This window comes from Rhincodon typus, chromosome 4 (genome assembly GCF_021869965.1).
Source record: "Rhincodon typus isolate 14 chromosome 4, sRhiTyp1.1, whole genome shotgun sequence".
NCBI lineage: Eukaryota > Metazoa > Chordata > Chondrichthyes > Orectolobiformes > Rhincodontidae > Rhincodon > Rhincodon typus.
In genome coordinates, this window is record NC_063335.1 from 32,635,093 (window position 1) to 32,660,092 (window position 25,000).

A 25,000-nucleotide genomic window follows, 5' to 3' on the forward strand; every position below is an offset into this window, starting at 1 on the left:
TGCCAATACTTTTGTTCATTGGTCTGTATATCCCATCTGTTCCTTGTTGGTGTATCAAAATCTCACTCCATCTTCACTATACAACCTGCACCACCTGCTTGATCCCATTAGCTAAATGTACAAGGTGAGCATTACCAAGTTTAGGCCAAAATGGAATCAACTTATATGCTATGATCTATGATACTTGGATTTCCAAAAGGCATTCACAAATATGGCTCACACAAGATAAGGCTTAATAGAATTGGGGTGCTGTATTTGCACAGACAGAAGACTGACTAACAATCAGGAAGCAAAGAGAAGTGATAAAAAGGGCATTTTCAAGTTAGCAGGCAGTGCCTTGTGGAATGCCCCAATGGGTCAGTGCATATTAACGAGGCTCAGTGGCCTCATTACCTATGTTTGATGATGATGTTAACATTTGTCAAATACAACTAAGTCTACAAGAAGGGCACTAACTGTGGTGTAGTGATTTGGATAGGTTAAGCATGAGGCAGCAAGGTGGCAGATGAAGAATAATGTGATGAAATGAGAGGTCGTTCACTTTGTTCATCAGAAAAAAATAAGCAGTTTTTTAAAAATAGCATGACATTTGTAAGCATTGTCGTTCAAAGGGATTTGGGTGTGCTAACACAAAGAACACAAAATAGAATACAGGTACAGTAACCACCTGGGAAAGCAAATTGATTTTGCTAGAAAACTGCTGTGCAAATATGTCAAGACCCCGCCAAAATGCATTTCAATAAATCAGGGTGCTTTTCACAACACTGTACGGTACATAACAATATACAACTTAAGTAACAGAACTTAATTTTTACTCCTGCGTGCACGTGTATTAGTGGATAACAAGTGAGTTGCCATGGTAGCTGAAAGGGGAAAGGGTGGAATTTTGAGCTGAGAGGGGGCGAGAGGAGCCATGGAGGATGGGGAAATGGGTATAAAACATACGTGAGGCCATGGAGATGAAAGAAGTGCTTTAAGTGAGGGGTGAAGCTGGAGGAACTTTTGTTTGTTTTAGTTTTCTAACACGTTGCTGCCTTTCTGGACACTCAGCTTCAGAAACTGGTATCCAACTCCTCTCTCCCAAGGCTGCCCCAGGTCAAAATGGGAGCTTTGGATGGGTTTGTGGAGCTATGATCTTCCATGCCTTTGTGGAACTGACTCAGGAATAAAAATCAAGGTTCTACTTTTTAGGAGGAATATTTTCAAAACTCCAAGAGATTGGCAAAATGAGAAAGGTGAGAAGCAGTGGTAGCAACTGGAAAAGGTAGGAAATTGAACTAAGTAAACTCATTATTGCTGGAATTTACCCTTCCTTGGGCTTAGTATCCTAATCACAACTGATTTTTTTTTTTAAGAATATTGTTAATCACAATTAGTGCTTAACTACGTGAAGTGACAAACTGTACCATCTCATGGTGTTGTAGGTAACTTTTGATTACGATAAACACACATAAATGTGAATAAATGGTACTGGCTACCAAATTAATTTTCTATAGTTTAATGTATACTCAAATAACTCAGACTTAACAAGAAATGGTTAACATCTGAGTGCCAGGGACAATTTTCCAAGAGTGAAAATCGTAAACAACTTCACATTTCCATACAGAACAACTCCTTTTGCAAGCTGCAATATTGGATTTATTATTCACTGACCGTGAAACAATTGAAACTCACATCACACAAGAAATACTGCATTACAATTTCAAGGTTCCTCTTCAAGCAGGTTATTGTAGGTTTCGGAAAGTATTTGCTGGAAATCGGGCCACGGCTAACCAAATTTAAACTCACTGTCAGATATCAGTGGTAAAGGATAGCATTGCAACACAATGGAGTTGGGAATCTCCGTCTTTCCTAAAACAGCCTTAGGCTTATCAACAGCCTACACCACGTTTGGTGCTTTGGGCTACACAACGTTGCCTGCTAAGTGAGAAAGGCAGTTTAATCTGATGGATCTTGACTTTAGAAGCTACCAAAAATATATGCTGTGTATTCTATCAGCATTTTTAACTAGTGGAAACAGAACAGAATATAATGAAACCAGGATGCCTAATACTGAATTGGTTTAATAATAAAGCTAAATTTCATTGTATCTTTAAGTACATGTATTGTCCATTTGTAAACATTTACTTCACCAACAAAAACGAAAAAAAAACCTTTTTCAGAATATGGTATGTGTTTCTATTGCTACTAAGCAACGCAACTAGTGAATACCAATCATAATTTGGTTTCTCTAGATTTTTGCTTGTTCTACAGTACATGTCACTGCATATCATGGGTCACTTTTATTAAAAGCATTGTTACTACAGTTGGCAGCAATTTACATCTTATCTTACATGATAGCAGTTTTCAAAATTGTTTAAAAAAACATCACAACAAAGAAAACATACATTTACAAAGTCATGTTTGTAAACTTCAATGCTAGTAGAACTGAGGTAATGCTGTTTAGCTTTGTGGCTAAAGTAACAAAGTCCTTTCTTCAGAGAAATGTACCTGAATTTTGTTTATAACAGTGCATTACAAGAAAAAAAATCATGAGACAATGCAAATCAACTGTAGTTTAAGTCAGAAATTGTGGTCACCCTTTAGGCGTTTTATTGTCCAGATTTTTTTTTTAAAAAAAACATTCAACAGCTGCCAAGTTATTGCTGTGCCTCTGGGGTGAGACTTTCACACTATCGTGGGGATTGTCAGTGTGGACTCTATTTACAGTCAAATCTATAGGCATGATATGTTCTACAATGACTTTTGTCCATCTGTGCTCTTCACAGCAATGTTAAATATACATCTTCATTATTCCTTTATAAGCAGAACTGCTTCGGTCACTGACAATCACATGCCATGATTGAAGTTTGCTGCGTATCTCAAATTACTACTGGTGAAAAATAAAAAGCAGAGCATTTGTTTTAACTTCATTGCTTAAATTCAGACACAATTTTGTACTTGATATCACTTCTATGATAATAAATAATGCACTGCATAATACTTATGACCAAGACATCTTTGACATCTGCATAACATGACTTGGAACTTTGCTACACTATGTTACAGAGATAGCTTAAAAAAACTATGCGTGGACATTTAATGAATATGTAAACAGTAGGACTACAACTTGAAGAGTTTTAAAACACTTAAGTAACTGGAAATGTAATTAATCCTCGTCATCATCTTCTCCCTCAACTGAGTCCAACCCTGTCGCCTGTGCCAATTCATCTTCCAGAAGGGAAGAATCTGCTGCTTTACTTGGGCTTCCCAAAGGATCACTGTCATCTGAATTGGCTTCTCCTTCCATAAAACTGTTGTCCTCAGTTTTGCCATCTGTCTTATCCTCCTTATCATCATTTGAGCCCATTGTGCTCTGTAGTCCAGCCAGTGTATTATGAGGAAAACCAGATAAAGTCATACCCAGACCAGGAGGAAGAAACATGGATGGGTAGAATAATCCAGGAGCCATAGTGGAAAGTAAGAATGGATTGAAAGCAAGAGGGTTGTTGGATAGTCCAGTGTTTGCAGGAGCTGTGAAAGAACTGGAACTTGCATTATTAGAATCAACAGCAGATTCAGCACTGTTTATTTCCTTATCTTCATTTTCCTTATCATTTTCTTTATCATTTTCTGTCTTAGAGGAAATGCCACTTTCTGTTTCGCTTGGACCCGATGTTGCTGAAGAAGTACCAGGCGTAGCAGTCAAGGGGTTGCTTAACAAGCTTCCCAGTCCGAACATATTGGGCAGCCCTGCCATGCCTGGAAGCATTAGCGGTAATAAGGAAGCAGGGTTTTTTGCATCTCCTCCTGTAGCTGTTGTAGCAAGACTTGATGGGAAGCCCATCAGTCCAGCTAACTGAAGATTCTGCAGATTCTGTAAATTCTGCAGGCTTGCTAGATCCATTCCAGCGAAGAGACTGTTCATCAGTAGTGGGTTTATTCCTGAGGCTGAAGCAGCAGCAGCAGCTGCAGCAGCTTTGGCAATCTCACTTTTAGGCCGTCTCCCTCTTCGACTTGCTCCCTCCTCTCGAACAACTGGTCCAGTGAGAACACGGTCAAACATGGACTCTGGTAGAAAACCCTGAAAAAGACAACCGTCATGTCATTGCAATAATTCCTAAAAGTTCCCTAAATGCACCATGTCGAAACACAAGGAGCAACCGATGACTGTCCCTTTTCAACATAATTTAACAAATACCAGTTTGACCAACAAATACCATAAATAGCACAGTGACAAAAACTAAAGTATTAAAGTATCGTAACTATTCCTGGACAAAGAACAGTCTCTCCCGGAAATTATGAATTATATTGTGGACTCCTGCAATTCAATATTACAAAATTTCATCTTTACATTGCTGTACATTTTGAAGAATAACATTTTAAGTTGAGTTTCAGGCATTTCTAAGCAAATCAGTATGTGCTACAATTTAGTTCAAGAAAGTAAAGTGCAGCCATTAGCTACAACCTTAATTGATTCATCTTACAAACTTGGCTACCCACTAAATAAATGACCTTTGCTGATTGATTTCTGAAACAAAACTCCATTTCCAAAGTCAAAAGACAAGACATTTTACGTAGCCCAAGTGAGTGCATTTATTTTGTTTTACTAACACGAACATAAAACAAGAATAGCTACACTTACAGACTGCTTGACAACGTCAGCCCAATCAGGTGCAACAGCAAACTCAGGATTTTCTTCAAGCCATCTCGGTAGATCCTTCATTGGTGGGGCCATAGCACCGCCCATCTAAACAAATTCAGGGAAACAAAGTAGTAATACCTTGGGTAGCATATTTATTTTTATTACATTGAACTTTAGTATTAGAGAGTCGAATACAAGTGCATTGCATTCCTTTTTTGAAAAATATTTCTCTTTGGCAAATTTATCATGAAAATTCAGCATTTCCAAACCACTGCAAACAAAATTACCTAATTCCAAGTGGCTATTAGTGAGGGTCTGAATACAAGTTGCCACGTTCCAAAACTAGTAATCACCTCCATATAGATAGTAAAGAAATTAAGCTATTGATTATTCCAATAATACTGAAAAGGAGAAATATGCACAATAATTTTCAATAGGTCCATCATTTGAATTATCATAATGCAGCAATTAAATCCCCTCCTGAAAAACTGCTTTAGGAACTAAAATGTTTGATCATCATCTAGATTTTCAGTTTCAAAGACTACAATACAATTTTATAAACTTCAGTATACCTCATCAGTTTGTTTGGTTAGCAGGGGCTTTGGCTCAGAGTCAGAAGTTGTGTATTCCAGTGCTAATTCAGAGCGTGAGCATCAGTGTAGTACTGAGAATATTTTCATTATCACAAGTTCTGTACTTTGGATGTATCACTAATCTAATGGGTTATTTGGTTATCCTGGTGGTTATAAAAGATCTGTCAACACTATTCAAAGAGCTGTAAAGTGTTTGCCTGGTATCAGCCAATGTTTCTCCATCAAGAAGATATTTACTAATACAAAAAGCAGGACAAATCCAACCTGGCCAATACTGTCCCATCAGTCTATTCTCAATCATCATTAAATTGAGGGAAGGTCACAGTGCTATCAAGTAACACTTGCTCAGCAATTACCTGCTGAGTGATGCCCAGTTTGGGTTCTACCAGGGCCACTCAGCTCCTGACCTCATTACAGCCTTGGTTCAAATATGGACAAAAAGCCAAGAATACGTATGCAGCATCTTTAGAAACAATGGTTACCCGTAAAGCATAGTCCACCGATGCCTACACAATAGACCACAACAGGGAGACACACACAGCTAGAGACATTAGTCACCCTACTACACATTAAGAACATACCTGAAATGACTACCAGATTGCTCCACCCCTTGGAATCAATGGTAGCCCACAAACCGAAAGCTACACTATGATAGCTACTGACGAGAATAAAGGCTTCGACAACCACAACGAACAAAACCAACGTTAATTACAAGATACCATGCAAAGACTGCCAAAAACATTACAAAGGGCAAGCCAGAAGGAAAGTAGCCATGAGGATTCATGAACACCAACTAGCTTCCAAGAGACGTGGCCAACTATCACTCATCAAAATACACATGGACAAATAGGGACACCAATTTGACTGGGACAACATAGCCATCCTAAGACAAGCTAACCAAAGACACGCACGAGAATTCCTGGAGGCCTGCCACTCAAACCGGAACTCCATTAACAAACATGTAGAGCTGGACCCCTTATACCAGCCACTGAAAAACAAATCTGGAAGTGATGCCACCCACCCCAGCAAGCTGAGACACACCAGTAGCAAGCAGCTTAGAACACCGACGCTTCACCAGAGGCGTACTGATAAGTTACCTAGCATGGTGATGAAACATTTGCAAACAAACTTACCAGCTCGGCGAGCAAGTCAATAACTCCATCAACAACCTGAGCTACAAATCTTCTCAAAAGCCTTGAATGGCCTTCCCTTCATAATAAGGTCAGAAGTAGGGATGTTCACTGATGATTGCACAATGTTCAGTACGACTTACGACTCCTCAGATACTGAAGTTGTGCATATTCAAATGCCACACGATGTGAACAATATCCAAGCTTAGCAGACAAGTAGTAAGTATTATTTGCACCACATACTATCTCCAATAAGAGATAATCTAACCAGCGCCCCTTGACTTTCAACAGTGTTACCATGACTGAATGTCCCACAATCAAACATCCTTAGGAGCGCCACTGACCAAAAACTCAACTGGACATGCCACATAAATGGAGGCTACAACAGCAGGTTCGAGGCTAGGAATATTGTGGCGAGTAACTCACCTCCCGACTCACTAAAGCCTGTCCACCATCTACAAGCACAATTGAGGAGCATGATGGAACACTCCCCAGTTGCCTAGATGGGTGCATCTCCAACAACATACAAGAAACTCGACACCATCCAGATAAAGCAGCCCGCTTGATTGACACCACATTCACTTACTCCGTTACCAATGCTCAGTAGCAGCAGTGTATGACGCACTGCAGAAATTCACCAAAGATTCTTCGACCTTCCAGACCCACAATCACCTCCATCTAGAAGGACAAGGGCAGCATATACATAAGAACACTACTTGCAAATTCCCTTCCATGCCACTCACTATCCTGACTTGGAAATATATCGCTATTTCTTCACTGTTGCTGGGACAAAATTCTGGAATTACCTCCCTAAGGGCATTTTGGGTCAAGCTACAACACATGGACTGCAGGCACTCAAGGAGGCAGCTCACCCCCACCTTTGCAAGGGCAACTAGGGATGGACAATAAATGCTGACCCAGCCAGCAGTGGCCACGTGCCATGAGTGAATAAAAAAACTGGTCACCTATGTCACTGACATTTGTGGGATCTTGTTATGCACAAAGTGGCTATCATGTTGACACTATAATAGAATGGTTACTATTCAGCCTGCCATGTCTGTGCTGACTGTCTGCAAAAGCAAACCACTTACACTAACGCCCCTTTTCCCAGTAATCCTGCAACGTTTTCTTTTCACACATATTGTCACTGCACTTCAAAAGTAATTTGCTGGTTACAAAGAAATTTGGTAAGGTTAGTAATAAAAATCTAACCAGTACTATACACAAAACAGAACAATATATCAGCTTTCATACTGTTCTGATACCTGCTTTAATTATCTTGAAAATTCGATGTGGTATGAAAGGAAGCTAATTTGTGTTGACAAACGATAAATGACTAAAGTGATTTGAGGTCAATCAGATAACCAGTTCTCTTTCTTTACATAGTCATACCTTTTTCCCATTTCTTTTATTAACAACAGGCACTCTTTCATCTCCTGTCAAAGTGTTCACATCCAGTTTGTTAGGATTTCTACAGCGGTGCCTTTTCTGTTTAGGTTTTTGAAATGGGGTCAACAGCACCTCACCACTCTTCTGCAAAGGAGCGGGGGGGGGGGAGAAAGAAAATTCAAAATGTTCACTTGCATCCTTTGGGTAATTATACATTTAAGTAAAACATTCACAGCTCCATTGCAATATGGCTGTAATTTCTACAAATGCTGCCTTCACAATATACAAAGAGGTTTTGGTAAATTTTTGACTTCATAAGCTTACTTGATGAGAAATTCATAGTAACTGCATTTTAGTGGCAGCTCTGTTCTGTTGAAATATTATTTGCAAATCTAAAACTATGGCTCTGGAAAGGAAGCAAATCATGCTTTTATACTTTGTTCCTGAGGAACAATTTCCAAAAAATCTATACAGGTTAGAGATTCCGAGAAAGGGTCTCTGGGCCCAAAATGTTAACTTTGATTTTTCTTCACGGATGCTGCCAAACCTGCTGAGCTCCAGTTTATTTTTCCCCGATTTACAGCATCTGCAGTTCTTTCGGTTTTTACAGATTATATGACCCAGATTCCAACTGCAAGCTTCAGGATTCCCTGCTACACAGGTCTTCAACTGCACACCTGCTCTGAATCCCAATCCTGATGGTTGCTTTGATGAGATTGTGGTCACAATTAAATTCATTTTAAACAGCAAAAGGCTAACAGATCAAATGAAGAAAAGTTCGAGAAGATCTAGACCTTTGGACAAGAATTTAAGCTACATAATACAGAAAGGTTTAAAATGATCAAACAGAGATAGAGGAGCTGGGTGAGGATATGATGAGATTACAAATGCCAACTTCATAGCTGGACAAAAAATCTAAAGCCTGAACTTACAAAGTGACTTTTAAAAAAAAACTCCCACTGTACCAGCTTCTCATATATAATCGAAGAGTATGGCAAACTTAATTTGATAAACAGCTATTTTAGCAACTAGATGAATCACAAGGTTCTGAATGAAAAACAACTACAAATGGAAGCTTTCAACATTAAGGGTGCATTAGCTAATTATTACTCACCATATATACAGATGGTGTTTGTGTCACAGATTGGAAAAATCTTAGGATCAAACTAAACCTCCCGGGAAATTACAGGTCCAATGAATAAAAACTGTGGCAAACTGAAATATTTAGCATAATTTTATATGAATACCTCAATATTTAATCCATGCGATTGTTATAGCATGGGTAAGCAATAGCGTTGCAGATTATTACAGCAAGCCTGGCATTGAGAACAGTGGAATTCTACTTGCACATCTGGTGCAAACTAGTAGTTGAGAATAATAGTTTATTTTTCATTTTTGTACAAGACCGTGGTCATACTTCATTTGGAATTGTGTCCAGTTTTAGTCTCCACGCACAGTAAGTGACATTGAGGCTTTGGAAAGATGAAGAACCACAAGATCAGTGGTAAATAGTGTGTATGGAAGTCTTAGACTACAGGACATAGAACATAGAACATTACAGCGCAGTACAGCCCCTTCGGCCCTCGATATTGCGCTGACCTGTGAAACCAATCTGAAGCCCATCTAACCTAAACTATTCCATTATCATCCATATGTTTATCCAATGACCATTTAAATGCCCTTAAAGTGGGCGAGTCTACTATTTTTGCAGAAGGGCATTCCACGCCCTTACTACTCTCTGAGTAAAGAACCTACCTCTGACATCTGTCCTATATCTATCACCCCTCAATTTAAAGCTATGTCCCCTCATGCTAGCCATCACCATCCGGGGAAAAAGGCTCCCACTGTCCACCCTATCCAATCCTCTGATCATCTTGTATGTCTCTATCAAGTCACCTCTTAACCTTCTTCTCTCTAACGAAAACAGCCTCAAGACCCTCAGCCTTTCCTCATAAGACCTTCCCTCCATACCAGGCAACATCCTGGTAAATCTCCTCTGCACCCTTTCCAATGCTTCCACATCCTTCCTATAATGCGGCGACCAGAACTGTACGCAATACTCCAAGTGCGGCCGCACCAGAGTTTTGTACAGCTGCAACATGACCTCATGGCTCCGAAACTCAATCCCTCTACCAATAAAACCTAACATACTGTACGCCTTCTTAACAACGCTATCAACCTGGGTGGCAACTTTCAGTGATCTATGCACATTGACACAGAGGTCTTTCTGCTCATCCACACTACCAAGAATCTTACCATTAGCCCAGTACTTTGTATTCCTGTTACTCCTTCCAAAGTGAATCACCTCACACTTTTCCGCATTAAACTCCATTTGCCACCTCTCAGTCCAGCTCTGCAGCTTATCTATGTCCCTCTGTAACCTGCAACATCCTTCTGCACTCTCCACAACTCCACCGACTTTGGTGTCATCCGCAAATTTACTAACCCATCCTTCTACGCTCTCATCCAGGTCATTTATAAAAATGACAAACAGCAGTGGCCCCAAAACAGATCCTTGAGGTACATCACTAGTAACTGAACTCCAGGATGAACATTTCCCATCAACCACCACTCTCTGTCTTCTTACAGCTAGCCAATTTCTGATCCAAACCGTTAAATCACCCTCAATCCCATGCCTCTGTATTTTCTGCAATAGCCTACCATGGGGAACCTTATCAAACGCTTTACTGAAATCCATATACACCACATCAACCGCTTTACCCTCATCCACCTGTTTGGTCACCTTCTCGAAGAACTCAATAAGGTTTGTGAGGCACAACCTACCCTTCACAAAACCGTGTTGACTATCCCTAATCAAATTATTCCTTTCTAGATGATTATAAATCCTATCTCTTATAATCCTTTCCAACACTTTACCCACAACCGAAGTAAGGCTCACTGGTCTATAATTACCAGGGTTGTCTCTACTCCCCTTCTTGAACAAGGGGACAACATCTGCTATCCTCCAGTCTTCTGGCACTATTCCTGAAGACAATGACGACATAAAGATCAAAGCCAAAGGCTCTGAAATCTCCTCTCTAGCTTCCCAGAGAATCCTAGGATAAATCCCATCCGGCCCAGGGGACTTATCTATTTTCACACCTTCCAGAATTGCTAACACCTCCTCCTTATGAACCTCAATCCCGTCTAGTCTAATAGACTGTATCTCAGTATTCTCCTCGACTACATTGTCTTTTTCCTGTGTGAATACTGACAAAAAATATTCATTTAGCACCTCTCCTATCTCTTCGGACTCCATGCACAACTTCCCATTACTGTCCTTGACCGGCCCCAATCTTACTCTAGTCATTCTTTTATTCCTGACATACCTATAGAAAGCTTTAGGGTTTTCCTTGATCCTACCTGCTAAAGACTTCTCATGTCCTGGCTCTTCTTAGCTCTCTCTTTAGGTCCTTCCTGGTTAACTTATAACTCTCAAGCGCCCTCACTGAGCCTTCACGCCTCATCTTTACATAAGCCTCCTTCTTCCTCTTGACAAGAGATTCACTTCTTTAGTAAACCACGGTTCCCTCGCTCAACCACTTCCTCCCTGCCTGACAGGTACATACTTCTCAAGGACACGCAGTAGCTGTTCCTTGAACAAGCTCCACATTTCAATTGTGCCCAGCCCCTGCAGTTTCCTTCTCCATCCTATGCATCCTAAATCTTGCCTCATCGCCTCATAATTGCCTTTCCCCCAGCTATAACTCTTGCCCTGCGGTATATACCGATCCCTTTCCATCGCTAAAGTAAACGTAACCGAATTGTGGTCGCTATCACCAAAGTGCTCACCTACCTCCAAATCTAACACCTGGCCTGGTTCATTACCCAGTACCAAATCCAATGTGGCCTCGCCTCTTGTTGGCCTATCTACATACTGTGTCAGGAAACCCTCCTGCACACATTGGACAAAAACTGACCCATCTGAAGTACTCGAACTATAGCGTTTCCAGTCAATATTTGGAAAGTTAAAGTCCCCCATAACAACTACCCTGTTACTTTCGCTCCTATCCAGAATCACCTTTGCAATCTTTTCCTCTACATCTCTGGAACTTTTCGGAGGCCTATAGAAAACTCCCAACAGGGTGACCTCTCCTTTCCTCGTTCTAACCTCAGCCCATACTACCTCAGTAGACAAGTTGTCATCAAATGTCCTTTCTGCCACCGTAATACTGTCCTTGACTAACAATGCCACACCTCCCCCTCTTTTACCACCTTCCCTGATCTTACTGAAACATCTAAACCCCGGAACCTGCAACAACCATTCCTGTCCCTGCTCTATCCATGTCTCCGAAATGGCCACAACATCGAAGTCCCAGGTACCAACCCATGCTGCAAGTTCACCCACCTTGTTCCGGATGCTCCTGGCATTGAAGTAGACACACTTCAAACCACCTTCCTGCCTGCCAGTACACTCCTGCGACCTTGAAACCTTATTTATGACCTCACTACTCTCAACCTCCTGTACACTGGAGCTACAATTCAGGTTCCCACCCCCCTGTTGAATTAGTTTAAACCCTCCTGAAGAGCATTAGCAAATTTCCCCCCCAGGATATTGGTACCCCTCTGGTTCAGGTGTAGACCATCCCGTTTGTAGAGGTCCCACCTACCCCAGAATGAGCCCCAATTATCCATGTATCTGAATCCCTCCCTCCTGCACCATCCCTGTAGCCACGTGTTCAACTGCTCTCTCTCCCTATTCCTCGCCTCGCTAGCACGTGGCACGGGTAACAAACCAGAGATAACAACTCTGTTTGTTCTAGCTCTAAGCTTCCACCCTAGCTCCTTGAATTTCTGCCTTACGTCCCCATCCCTTTTCCTACCTATGTCGTTGGTGCCTATGTGGACCACGACTTGGGGCTGCTCCCCCTCCCCCTCCCCCTTAAGGATCCCGAAAACACGATCCGAGACATCACGGACCCTGGCATCTGGGAGGCAACACACCAACCGCGAGTCTCTCTCGTTCCCACAGAATCTCCTATCTGTCCCCCTAACTATGGAGTCCCCAGTGACTAATGCTCTCCTCCTCTCCCCCCTTCCCTTCTGAGCAACAGGGACAGACTCTGTGCCAGAGACCTGTACCCCATGGCTTACCCCTGGTAAGTTCCGCCCCCCCCCCCCAACAGTATCCAAAACGGTATACTTGTTTTTGAGGGGAATGGCCACAGGGGATCCCTGCACTGTCTGCCTGTTCCCTTTCCGTCCCCTGACTGTAACCCATCTACCTTTTTCCTGTACCTGAGGTGTGACTACCTCCCCGTAACTCCTCTCAATTACCCCCTCAGCCTCCCGAATGATCCGAAGTTCATCCAGCTCCAGCTCCAGTTCCCTAACACAGTTTCCGAGGAGCTGGAGTTGGACGATATAGACAGGGTAGTCAGATGGGCTGAACAGTGGCAAACAGAATTAGATCTGCAAAAAGTGTAATGTAATGTATTTTGGAAGGTCTCACAAAGCAAGGTAGTACACATGAATGGTAGGACCCTAGGAAGTACAGAGGATTAGAGGGACACTGGTGTGCATGTCCATAGATTCTGGAAGGCAAGAGGACAAGTGGATAAGGTGGGTACTTGTCTTTATTAGCTGAGGCACTGAGTGCAAGAGGAGGGAGCTTACGATGGAGTTGCGTAAGACATTAGGCCGCAGCTACAATAGTGTGTGCAGTTCTGGTTGCCACACAACAAGATGCAAGTGATTTCATGAGAGAGTGCAAAGGAGATTTTTCAGGATGTTGCCTGGGCTAGAGCTATTCAGCACTGAAGAGAGATAAACTCAGAACAGCATCCCACCCAGACCTAGCGCCCCATCCATCCCCGTAGCCCCACATTTCCCAAGGCTGACCTACCTAGCCCATGCATCCCTATACACTACAGGGCAATTCAGCATGGCCAATCCACCTAACCTGCGTATCTTCGGACTGTTGGAGACTGGAGCACCTGGAGGAAAACCATGCAGACACGAGAAGAACTCTGCACAGACAGTCAACTGAGGCTGGAATTGAATCTGGGCCCCTGGTGCTGTGAGACAACAGGGCTAACCACTGAGCCACCATGCTGCTTGTGGTGTCTTCTAGTGCATTTCTGAGAATAACTCTCAAGTAATCTAAATTAAACCAAAGAACTACCGAAGCTGGAGATCTGAAATAAAAACAAATTGCTGGTGAATTCAGCCATCTAGCAGGATCTGTGGGAAGGAAGCAGAGTCAACATGGAGTCCTGTGACTCTTCATCGAAACATTAACTCTGCTTTCTCCGTACAGTTGCTGCCAGGCCTTCTGAGTTTCACCAACAGATTTTGTCTCAAATAATCGGTTTGGAATAGAGGCCCTCTTCCAAAATGGAGCAAGTTTCCCCATCTATTAGCTCAGATCAGACAGTGGTTAAACTACGAGTCTTCATTCAGACTCTAAAATCTGCAGCTCACCAGATTTCTGATTACAGTTATTCATACTATAGGGCAGATTGTCCTAAGTGCTGATTTCTCTACTTGTTCTTCCCAATAACCGACAGCTCACTGAAATTTTGTTTGCTTTACTGTGTTTATTGTTTTCTGAAAGTTTGGCATCGCTTTCCTGTAGTTAGTGTATATGATTAAAAGCTGTGATGTTTTAATGTTTACCTGCTGTGTCCTGTAAAGAAAAGCTTGAAAAGAATTGATGCTGTCTGAAACCTACAATTCAAATATTGTAACAAAAATTTTAAAAAGTGTTGGATTAGATTTCAGAACTTCTTCCAAATTAATGGAAAAAGCATATAATTACTGCATGGGGACTTATTTCAAGAGATTCTGCATGATATTCTGAGAATAAAGATAACATACTTCTCTCTAATTTTATTTCCTGTTCTTCAAAAAAAATCTAGAAAGCATTATTTCTCCTTAATGCCACCAATAGTCACAAAAACACAATTACATAGTTTACCAAAAAAAAACCTAAAAAACTGGAAAAACGTGGCAGCAATTTGTAAGCTTGGGAAACAGTCATTTAGAACAAAAATTGCTAGTGTAATACGGATGCCAGTTCCTATGGTAAACAGATACTGTTCTTCAAATGCTGTAAATATGTACTTGCTGTACTTACTGGTACATAACTAGGCATGTCTACAGTATAAGCTGGATGAACTTTTAGCCATTCCACCAAATCTTTATTCTTAGGGGCTTCTTCCCCCACCAGTCTGGTCCCATCTTCTAAATTAATAACGGGGATGTGCACCTCCGGGTCCAATTGACCAGGAGATGGAATGTTTCTTGGTTGTGACACTGACTGCACGCTCTCATCAAAAGCTTTGGTCAGTTCTGCATCATCCTGAAAATCAAAAGGCATTATTAATAAGGCAAACAGATAATTATTTACAGATAAATACCAATACCATCAGGAAACTGTAGGAAAATGCAGAGGCAGGTACTTAGGCAAAGAAAATACTTTCACTCTTATACCTGCATGCCCTAATTTCCCATTTTCAGTAAGTCAAAGGTATTGTTATTTTAATGATTTCTACATAACACACAGCAGAACATGGGGCTTTATTCTGGATGAAACCTCAATTCTCTTGTCAACAGTCTTCTTAGTCGAATGAAGTTTAGATTCATTCGACTGGATTTTCCAAGGAGGTAATCTCTCATGGATTGCCACTGTTCCTTTTAGTACGTCATGAAAGGGGTCCACATTTCAGACAGATTCCAATCAGAGCTCCTTCAGAAACAAAGTCATACGTCCATTCAGACAATTCCCTCATAGTGCAGAACTGCTAGGGGAAAGACAGATCATGCCCCTCTTTACACAGCAATCTGCTGCAGTATCCTGAAATGTAATGGCCCAGGGTCTCAGACAGCCAATTTAATAGCAACTGTGAGATGTTAGGATACCGGGAGGGTAAGGTACCAGGAGAATGCTGGGAGGGCGATGAAGGAGGTGGGGAAAGAAGGGGACGGTAAGCGAATGTCAGCGTTCTAACGAAGGGTCACTGGACCCGGACCATTAGCTCTGATTACTCTCCACAGATGCTGCCAGATCTGCTGAGCTTCTCCAGTAATTTGGTTTTAATTTGTAGGTACTTTATAGTTGAACTTCTCTTGTGTAACCATTTACTTAACCATAGCAGAACTCTATGACTTTTCCATTTTAAACGGTTACTTCTGGAGAATTCCAGGTGGAGAAAATTACCCAGGAGCATCTTTAATTTTTCTTCGGACAATGCTATAATGGGGATTCCACAAGGTGCCCACGTGCGACTCTCATCTATTTGTCAGATACAACTATCTGGTCATCAGAAAATCCAGGCCATTGCATGAATTCCATGAATGCTGCTGCATCTATGGAAATCAAATTATGTTGCAATTCAGGAGACTACTGAGTACACTAAAGATACGAAGTGCAAACCCCCTTTGAGAAGCACATCTAACACATGCCTAACTTGACAAAACAGACATGATTAATTCACTGGACTCACTCCCGAGTTGTAGACTAATCATTGAGAGAATGTTAATGCAAATCCTACCCTAAGTGTTTGGGAATTTGAATTGTTTGAAAACAAAATCTGGTAAAAAAAGACCTGTAAGTGATAATGAAACTGTCCTAAGTCCCAATAACTGGGTCTGGGATGCCTGTGATTCAGTGCCATAACAATGTGGTCGATGTTTAGCTCCCCATTATACACTTAACAGCTCACTTACCAAACCACATAGCTGTGAGAGAATGCCAGTTATTTCTCAGGGCAATAAAATGACAGTCTTTCCAGCAACACAGAGATCTCAAAATTAATTTGGAACACAATGAATTCTTAGTTCAACAGTTAACTCAATGTGTTTCATAAGTATTGTTCAAAATAAGAAAGTTGAACAATCATTCTGCAAAGTTCAACAAAACTTTGTTGTGTGTTTTAATACTAGCTGAAGCTCAACTTGCACTGTCTGTTTCAATTTTAGTTGGTTTGTTCCTGCAGAAAACTTTGCTTAGGAGGTTGAGGGATAACCTTAGAGATTTGAGGGGTATAGATAAGGTGAATTAAAAAAAGTCTTCCCCCTAGGGTGGGGCAGTTCAAAACTAGGGGGCATATTTGTTGGGTGGGTGGTGGGAGGAAAGATTTAAAAGGGACCCGAAGGGCAACACTTTCACACAGAGGGTGGTTCATATGTGGAAATGAGCAGCCTGAAGAAGTGGCAGTTACAAACACTTAAAAGACATTTGGATGAGTAGATGGATAGGAAAGCTTTACAGGACTATGGGCCAAACGCAGGCAAGTGGGCCTGGTTTAGTTTGGGAACCTTGGTGGACATGGACGAATTGGACTGAAGTGTCTGTTTCTTTTTGCTGTATGACTCTATAACTGAGATGGAATAACCATATAAATGCTGCGGCTACAAGAGCTGGTCAGGGGCTAGGAATCCAGCAACAACTAATTCTCCTGCCAACTCCCCAAAGTCTGTCCTATCCTATCTCATCTACAAGGGATGGCGTGGTTAGCACTGCTACCTCTCAGTGCAAGGTAAGTGCCTGGAACATGCTGCCAGAGGTGGTGGTGGAAGCAGACACAATAGCAGCATTCAAAAAACACCTGGATGAATACAGTAGTAGGAAGGGAATAGAGGGATATGGATCTTCTAAGTGAAGACAGTTTTAGTATGGAAGGGCAATATGTGTTGGCACAGACTTAGAGGGCCTGTTCCTGTGCTGTATTGTTCTTTGACACCACCCAGAAAGCAGATGAGGTACCACATCAACAAACACTCCCTCCGCCACCAACATTCATTAGCAGCAGTGTACAGCACTTACAAGATGCATGGCAGAAATTCATCAAAGCTCCTTTAGGCAGCATCTTCAAAAACCACGACACTTCCACCTAGAAGGACAAAGGCAGCACAGCACCACCACCTGCAACTTCCCGTCCAAGCCACTCACCATCCTGACTTGGAAATATATGCCATTCCTTCACTGGAATTACCTCTCTAAAAGCATTGTGGGTTAACCTGCTGCACATGGACTGCACAGAGTCAACAAGACAGCTCGCCACCACCTTCTCAAGGGCAACTAGGGATTGGCAATAAATGCTGGCCCAGCCAGGCAGATGGCCACATCCCATGAATTAACTTTTAAAATGTGTAATAATATTTTCTTTTGTGCAATTAAGACCACTTATAAAACCATTGCTCAGTCTTTAATAGCCTTCTGGCTCCTAACAAAATAGGGAAATGGACTTAAAAATACCCTGCGCGTTCTAAATATCAGAACAGGCAAATTATTAGATGCATTTCGACTTTTATTCTCATGCTCCAGATCTCTTGTAGTCAGTCTTCCTGACACGCCCTCAAGTCAAAATAGGTACGAATGTATGTTATACAGTTGAGTAATGAGAGTCATGCTGCACATGGCATAATATTCTTAATGAACTGCACACTTGTTAACTGGGCGCAGTCATGCTCTGCCACAAGTATCAGCATTTACTCTAAGATTACACTTCTGTACAGTACTGAGGAAGCACGGTAATGTTAAAGGTGGTGTCTTTCAGAGACCTTAAATCAAAGTACCCTCGAAAAACAAGTCCTTTCCCCCCCCCATTTTTCTGAACTCTTAAAATCCCAAATTACATAGATTACTGACAGAATAGAGTGTGGTTTACAACCAATTCTAAAAAATGATCTAATCTAGTTTCATGGCCAATCTAGCATTGAGTACTTAATCACACACTGCTGTTGTCTAATAATTTAACCTCATAATAACTCAATTGTGATATTCTCCTCAAAACTATTCAAAGCATTACTTGAAAAATCTGGAACATAGTTACACCTGAATAGAAAATATCCTTGTGTTTAGAATTTATTTTATTGTATCAGTCTGACTTTACTGCACATGAGAGCACTGGGACTTAGAAAATATCTTGTGATACATTCAGCACTCTGGTTGGTAGGTTACAGACAATGCAAACTTTCTGGTTTGTATAACATACCATTAAGCATTGTATAGAGTGTACTAATTAGTTGGGAAGTGACAAAGATAAACACGTGACAAAGGGTGATGGTACAGTATTAAAGTGAATATTTTTTCTCAGTCACTTCCGTTTCAGCTGCCTGATACGAATATCACTATTATTGTTGACAGTGCTCTGATCTGCAGTGAGGCTGATGCTATTTGTTAACCTTCCTCTCCCTCGCCTATTAAAGAGGCGCTCTTTGAAAAGCAACACTCGAAAAATTTGTTTTTGTGTATGCCCATGTCCCCTTCAAGACTTTCAAGTCTTTGTCAACAAGCTTCGTCACTGCAAAAATCATAATAGTGGAAATATTGTTCAACCCTAAGAAACACTAAAGTAAAAAAGTCAAATCACATTTCATAGCTAAAAGCAATTATACTCCAAATGACAAGGGGTAGAAAAATTATTTAAGAAAAGTTATTTAATTATTTTAATTTTTAATTATTTAAAAAATTATTTAAAACTACTGCAGCATGAAGTAGATGCCAAAACATTGAGTACATTTAAGGATGGAATAGATGGATTTTTAATTATTAACAGGTTGAAGGCAGAAGTGAGTCAAGGCTGAGATGGGATCAGCCACGATCATATTAAATGGTGGAGCAAGCTCAAGGGGCTGAATGGTGTACTCCTGCTCCCAGTTCTTATGTTCCATTAAAATGTTACTTACCACACTTAATGATGTCCGTTTGTTATTCATAAATAGAAGATCAAGTCCCTCAACATTTTTCCTTCTTCCTCTTCTTCTTTTTATTGGCATTTCCCCATCAACTAATGAACCATTTATCACAAGTCCAGTTGGTGCTCGTGAAAGGCCTGCTTGCAGCATTTCAATGTGGGCTTTATAGGCATCAGATACTGGCACAGAGGCATTCGGCAAAACATACTTGGAATTAACAGCAAGGTTACTGACTGAGGTAGAACTTTTTGCCTCTCTGGAGGCTTTTGATAAGTCCACAGCTCTCTCCTGTCCACTATCCGAGGCTGCTTGGGACTCGCGAAGCTGAGCTACCATCTCCATAAGGTTTCTTCTCCTTGCAGCTCGCTCAGCTTCTATTTCAATTTTCTTACGCCGTCTCCTACGTTGCCTTGGAACTGACAGGTTCAATGCATCATCCTGCAGTAGGGGAGAAATATATTGGGTTTTGGATTCTACAAACACCACTTTTGCCATTCAATACAGATTTGAGTCTGTCAGTTTAAATTATAAGGTCCTCCTAATGGTGAGTAAATAAATTTTGTAGTTGGAAATATTTGCAAGGAAACTTTTGGCAACAGATCTATTCTTTTCGGAAGGATGAATGGGAGCAAAGAATCTTTACATCAGACTGCACGTGGAAGTAAAGAAATCTAACATTCTCAACAGAGAACAATGGGATCTTTCTACTTTCAAGTCTCTAAATTGGCATCCTCAAAACACAACCATCACGGTCTTTCAATGAAGCATACTATAGTGATAGCATAAACACAGCAATTTAAAGAAATACGTGACATTAGAGGCAATAAAGCCATTCTCTCTCAAATTGCCCATATCTATAGCTGAGTTATCGCTTTTGCTCTGCTTTTGTCACCTGCTCATGACATGGAGGCTTTGTAGCTGATACAGAAATGGTTTACCAGGACGTTACCTGGTACGGAGGGTATTAGCCAAGAGGAGAGATCAGACAAAGTTGCCTTTTTTTTAAAAGCTTGAACATTGAAGAATAAGGGGCGACCTGATAGAAGTTTAGAAAATTATGAGGGGCATGGATAGAATGAATAGTCATTGTCTTTTTCCAGGGTAGCAATGTCAATTACTACGGGACATAGGTATAAGGTTAAAAGGGTAAGTTTAAAGGAGACAATGAGAGGCAAGTCTTTTACAGAGTGCGGTAGGATATGTTGCCAGAGGTGGTGGAGGTGACGGATAGAACAGCAACATTTAAAAGGCATCTTGATAGATACATGAATAGGTGGGAATAGAAGGGTACAGATCAGATAAAGGCACAAGGCTTTTAGTTTAGAAAGGCATCATGGTGGGTTGAAGGGCCTGTTCCTGTGCTGTACTGTTCTTTGTTACTTTTGTGTTGACACTTAAGTCATGCCTTCATTTGCACTGGAAATTCCCTAAGGTTTGGGCTAACCACCAGTGGCAGTGCTAGACCAACTTTGTTTTATCTCTCTTAGTTCCGTAGGTTTCAGTATACAGAAACTGCAATATCCTAATCCTTGGCTTGGCAATCATAGACACTAAGGAATAATGATTTTAAATATAGTGTATTTATTTGTTTAAGTACCTCAAAATGGAGACTGAATTACTATGAAAATTAAAGAGTACAAATTACCGAAAATGCCAAAATTACTCCCAATGCCAAAAACTTGATGGTAGCTTCTTTAAAGTGTACTAAATGTACATTTTGTACTTTGTTTAGACACGAATGCGTAAAACTACTAAGAATGGAACACAAATGATTTGGGTTGTTCAAAAGCAACGTGACAAAAGATTTTTCCTTAGTTTACAAAACTCACATTAACAGGAAGGAATTTTTTGCCCTTCTGAACATTATGCATTTTGTGCTTAGCAAGATGAGCTATGATGGTACTAGAGAACTGGGGAAGCAGTGGCATAGTGATAATATTACTGGATTAGTAATCCAGAAACTGAGAGTAATGTTCTGGGGACATGGGTTTAAATTATACAATGTCAGATGGTGAAACCTGAAAACATGCCCAACAGTGACGACGTAGTCACTGTATATTATCATAAAAACCTGGTTCACTAATACCCTTTAGAGCACAAAATCTGCCATCCTTACCTGGTCTGGCCTACATGTGACTCCAAACCACTAGTAGTTAACTCTTAACTGCCCTTCAAGTTATTAGGGATGGGCCAGAGACATCTGCATCCCATGAACAAATAAAACAAACTTCAAGTTTCAAACATTCCAGGTCATGAATCAGCTGGGGTCTGAAATGCTACCAACAATGCTAGAACATTAATAAATCATAATCACAACATAATTACCTATCTGTTCAAGAGACTGTTTACTCTACGGTCAACGTTTGATTTCTGTTCCAGGATGTAATGTTCAAATTTGTCATTCTTCCCCCTTCACTGATCAAGAACCTGCTATTTTATTTAGATTGGACCACAGTGAGGCACAGTATAAGTAAAACACATTATTGTCAGAATGTATTATTGTGTAAATAGAATGGGACTTCATTTCTCTGCTCAACATGACCTTAGATTTGATCTTCATTTATTTCAAACAAATTTTCTACTGTGTAATAGGAATATTAAATACCTACCCTTGATACCTGAGGAGAACCAGCTATATCTTCACAGGCACTGAAGCTCCCTTGACCTACCATGGAGAGTTCAGTGAAACTCCTCCTTGGCAGAGGGCTTTCCACTGATGTGGGAGCGTAGTTGATCATACCATGAAAATCAAACGGCTGGCGCCTATTTATAGGCCACTTTCCCTTGACCACTGCTTCACAAATGTTGTCTAAGCGATTAATCATTACACGATCCTGGAATGCAAAGAGATCATTCTTCAAATAGATACACTTGGAACATGCTGCCATCAGGATTTTGGTAGACATTTACTGAAGTTAAAATGTGGTGCAGTTGCACTGAAATCAGGATTTTGCCCATCCTGCTTCAGTCAAGTACCTGGACTATAAACAACATCTGACACAATGATAGATTTTTGTCCTTAAAATTTGGGTCTACTTGGGTGGGAGAAAGTTTTGTGCTGCATAAACACCAGCATAAGCTCATTCAAAGGCAGGCTGAGGAGTACCTGCACTGCAGCAATTGGACAATCAGGAAAGATTTAAGAGGTGGATCCTGCATAACGAACCCAAGACTTCGAATTGTGGGTAGTGGGACTCCCAAGGATTCCACATTAAAGAAACAGAGAAACTGAACCATACATAAAAAAAACATTGAAAACTCTGAAGAATCTGATGACCAATTAACTGTTAAAAAACAAAGACTACTCATTAATGTATTGTAGTATTGTCGGACACAGCCTCACAGGAGTCAATATCTTGATCTAGTTTCTAATTTCCCTCCCACTTACAAATTTAACAGATTCGTTGACATTTATATAGAGAGAGCAGGAGAGATTAGCTATGTAATTGGGCTACCAAATTACATTTAAAACTAGTAAACATAAATTACAGAATATATTAAGCATTTAACGACTGGAACTGAATAAGCACAGGGAGAGTCAAAGTAACCAGGTGGTGATAATAAGGTCACTCATAACATTCACATATTGCAGTAAAACACTTAAAACAGTAAATAAATGCTGAGATATGAAACCAGATTAGCAGAATATATCTTTAAGTACTCTGTTACGTGTTTAGAATAGACTACTCATTAACACAAAGTATATCATGCTCAGTTTTGGCATGTAGCACACAAAGATGAGATTTTAATTATTAGACAAGTTCAAGCCTGGCATTTATTAGGGAAGCATTAACCAGTAATAACATGATACATTTTAAATACTAAATCATGTTGCTAGATAAAATATCCTTACAAAGTTCGAAAAGTTTACTAGTGCACATAAATGAAATTTAGTGAAAAGTATGAACAATATTAAATCTTGAAAGACATCTTTGGAATAATTTACTGTGTAGAGTAGGCAAAATCACAGGGATGTTGAAAACACATCCGGATGATAGACTTTAATAGGCAAAATGACATTTTATGATGAGGAATTAAATTCATCACCTTAAGGAGTTGTGCCTCAAGAACCATATCAGTTTAAGTCTGTTTTTCCTTATAACATATTTGAATCATACACTGGAATCCAGTCTTGTAAACATACTTAGAAGAACTTAAAACATTCAATTTGTATAGTTAATAAAACATAGGAAGTGAACGTCATGTTGCCTTCAAACCTGGAGGCTAAGTAAAAGCAAAACTGGAATACATCTTACTGTATTTGCCAAGCACAAAAGATAAGGAATAGGTACAGTTTTAGAAACCAATTGCAGATGTTCATTGATATGCACCTTTATACAGCCTGTGAGAATTTGACGAACCTCAGAACCTCTCTGAGCTTAAATTTGAATAAAGGCTAAAACCTTGCACTGGACTGCAAGAAAACAATTGGATGCTTATCAATTGAAACTACAAGTATGCAATCATAACATATTTACAGGTTGCAAGTTTATACCTGATCACTAAATATCGAAGTCTTGCTTTCATTTGCATTTGGGAGACTACATACTACCCTACGGAAATATGGTTGGTGGATTTGGATTAGGTTTGCCAGACAAAAATAATTTGTGAATAATCTAAATTAATTTAATCACACCAATGTTACAGCAAACAGGCTTGGGGAGGCATCTTGTCTCTAAGCTGCAGTAATCAAAAACCAAAAATAAAATCAGAACAGTCAGTAGAAGGACAAAATTGCTGTAATTCCCAATGAGAGAGAGATTGGAAAAAATATTCTTGAGGCTGCTTGTTTTATTATGATAAAGTAATGTACACACTGATCAGGATAAAATCAGCAGCACCCTGTTTGAACAATTTATTAGGTCTAAATTTGGACTTGTCAAATAAATTTCATTCAAAAATTGTTTGCTTCAGCACAACACAATAGTGAATTATATATTCAAAAGTTTATAACCAAACGAACCTTTGGCCAGAAGGAAAAGGAATATGTTCTTTCATGAAGAAGCTGAGCTACTGTGGGTTCACTATCTTCCATGAGGAAGCCATCGCGGGTTTCATCACGGGCAGTGCTTAGCGAAGCATTACTTTCTTCATCAAATTGTTTGCTTTGGGAAGCTGTGCCAGCTGAGAAGAAAATCATGCAGTTTGAATATAATGTCATCACAATATCTGCCACTAAATGAAATTTGAATCATGAGTGAATTAATGTCCTTGCACTCAGTTGAGTGTTTTGACAGCAAAAGTAACGTAGTACCAGTAATTTAAGTATTTTTATAGCATTCATGTTATAAAATAGGCAGGTAATGTTAAGTACTAACTGCAGTCACCAAGACAGGTATAAAGGTACCAAATATGGGCTATTGTGGTATAAGCTGTCAACTACAAAATTGTGCAGTTATTTTGAGTAGCAATTTTCAAAAATTCTCATATTGCCTTTCAGCCACCTTTGTGAGCTACTGCAGACCGGGAAAGGCAGGCCCGCAGTACCAGTAATGCGAGTTCCATGACTTTGACTCAATAACAGCAACAAAATGACAATATAGTTCCAAGTCAGACTGGTGAGTGTTACTTGGAAGGAAGTTTGCAGGTGGTGGTATTTTCTGTAAGCCTGATGCCCTTGC

General features: G+C 40.3%; 1 protein-coding gene across 1 annotated transcript in view; it reads right to left on the minus strand.

Annotated features, from left to right (window-relative positions):
- Positions 1-1,481: 1,481 nt before the first annotated feature.
- The window catches only part of LOC109916299 (chromodomain-helicase-DNA-binding protein 7-like), a 129,047-nt gene continuing 105,528 nt past the window's right edge, over positions 1,482-25,000 (minus strand). Inside the window, exons 12-18 of the mRNA XM_048595704.1 lie at positions 24,343-24,503; positions 21,989-22,213; positions 19,371-19,817; positions 14,815-15,039; positions 7,740-7,880; positions 4,625-4,729; positions 1,482-4,063 (exon numbers count right to left, since the gene is read on the minus strand). Coding sequence (XP_048451661.1) covers positions 3,149-4,063; positions 4,625-4,729; positions 7,740-7,880; positions 14,815-15,039; positions 19,371-19,817; positions 21,989-22,213; positions 24,343-24,503 — 2,219 coding nt within the window. The 3' untranslated portion in view covers positions 1,482-3,148. The remainder of the gene's footprint in view (positions 4,064-4,624; positions 4,730-7,739; positions 7,881-14,814; positions 15,040-19,370; positions 19,818-21,988; positions 22,214-24,342; positions 24,504-25,000) is intronic.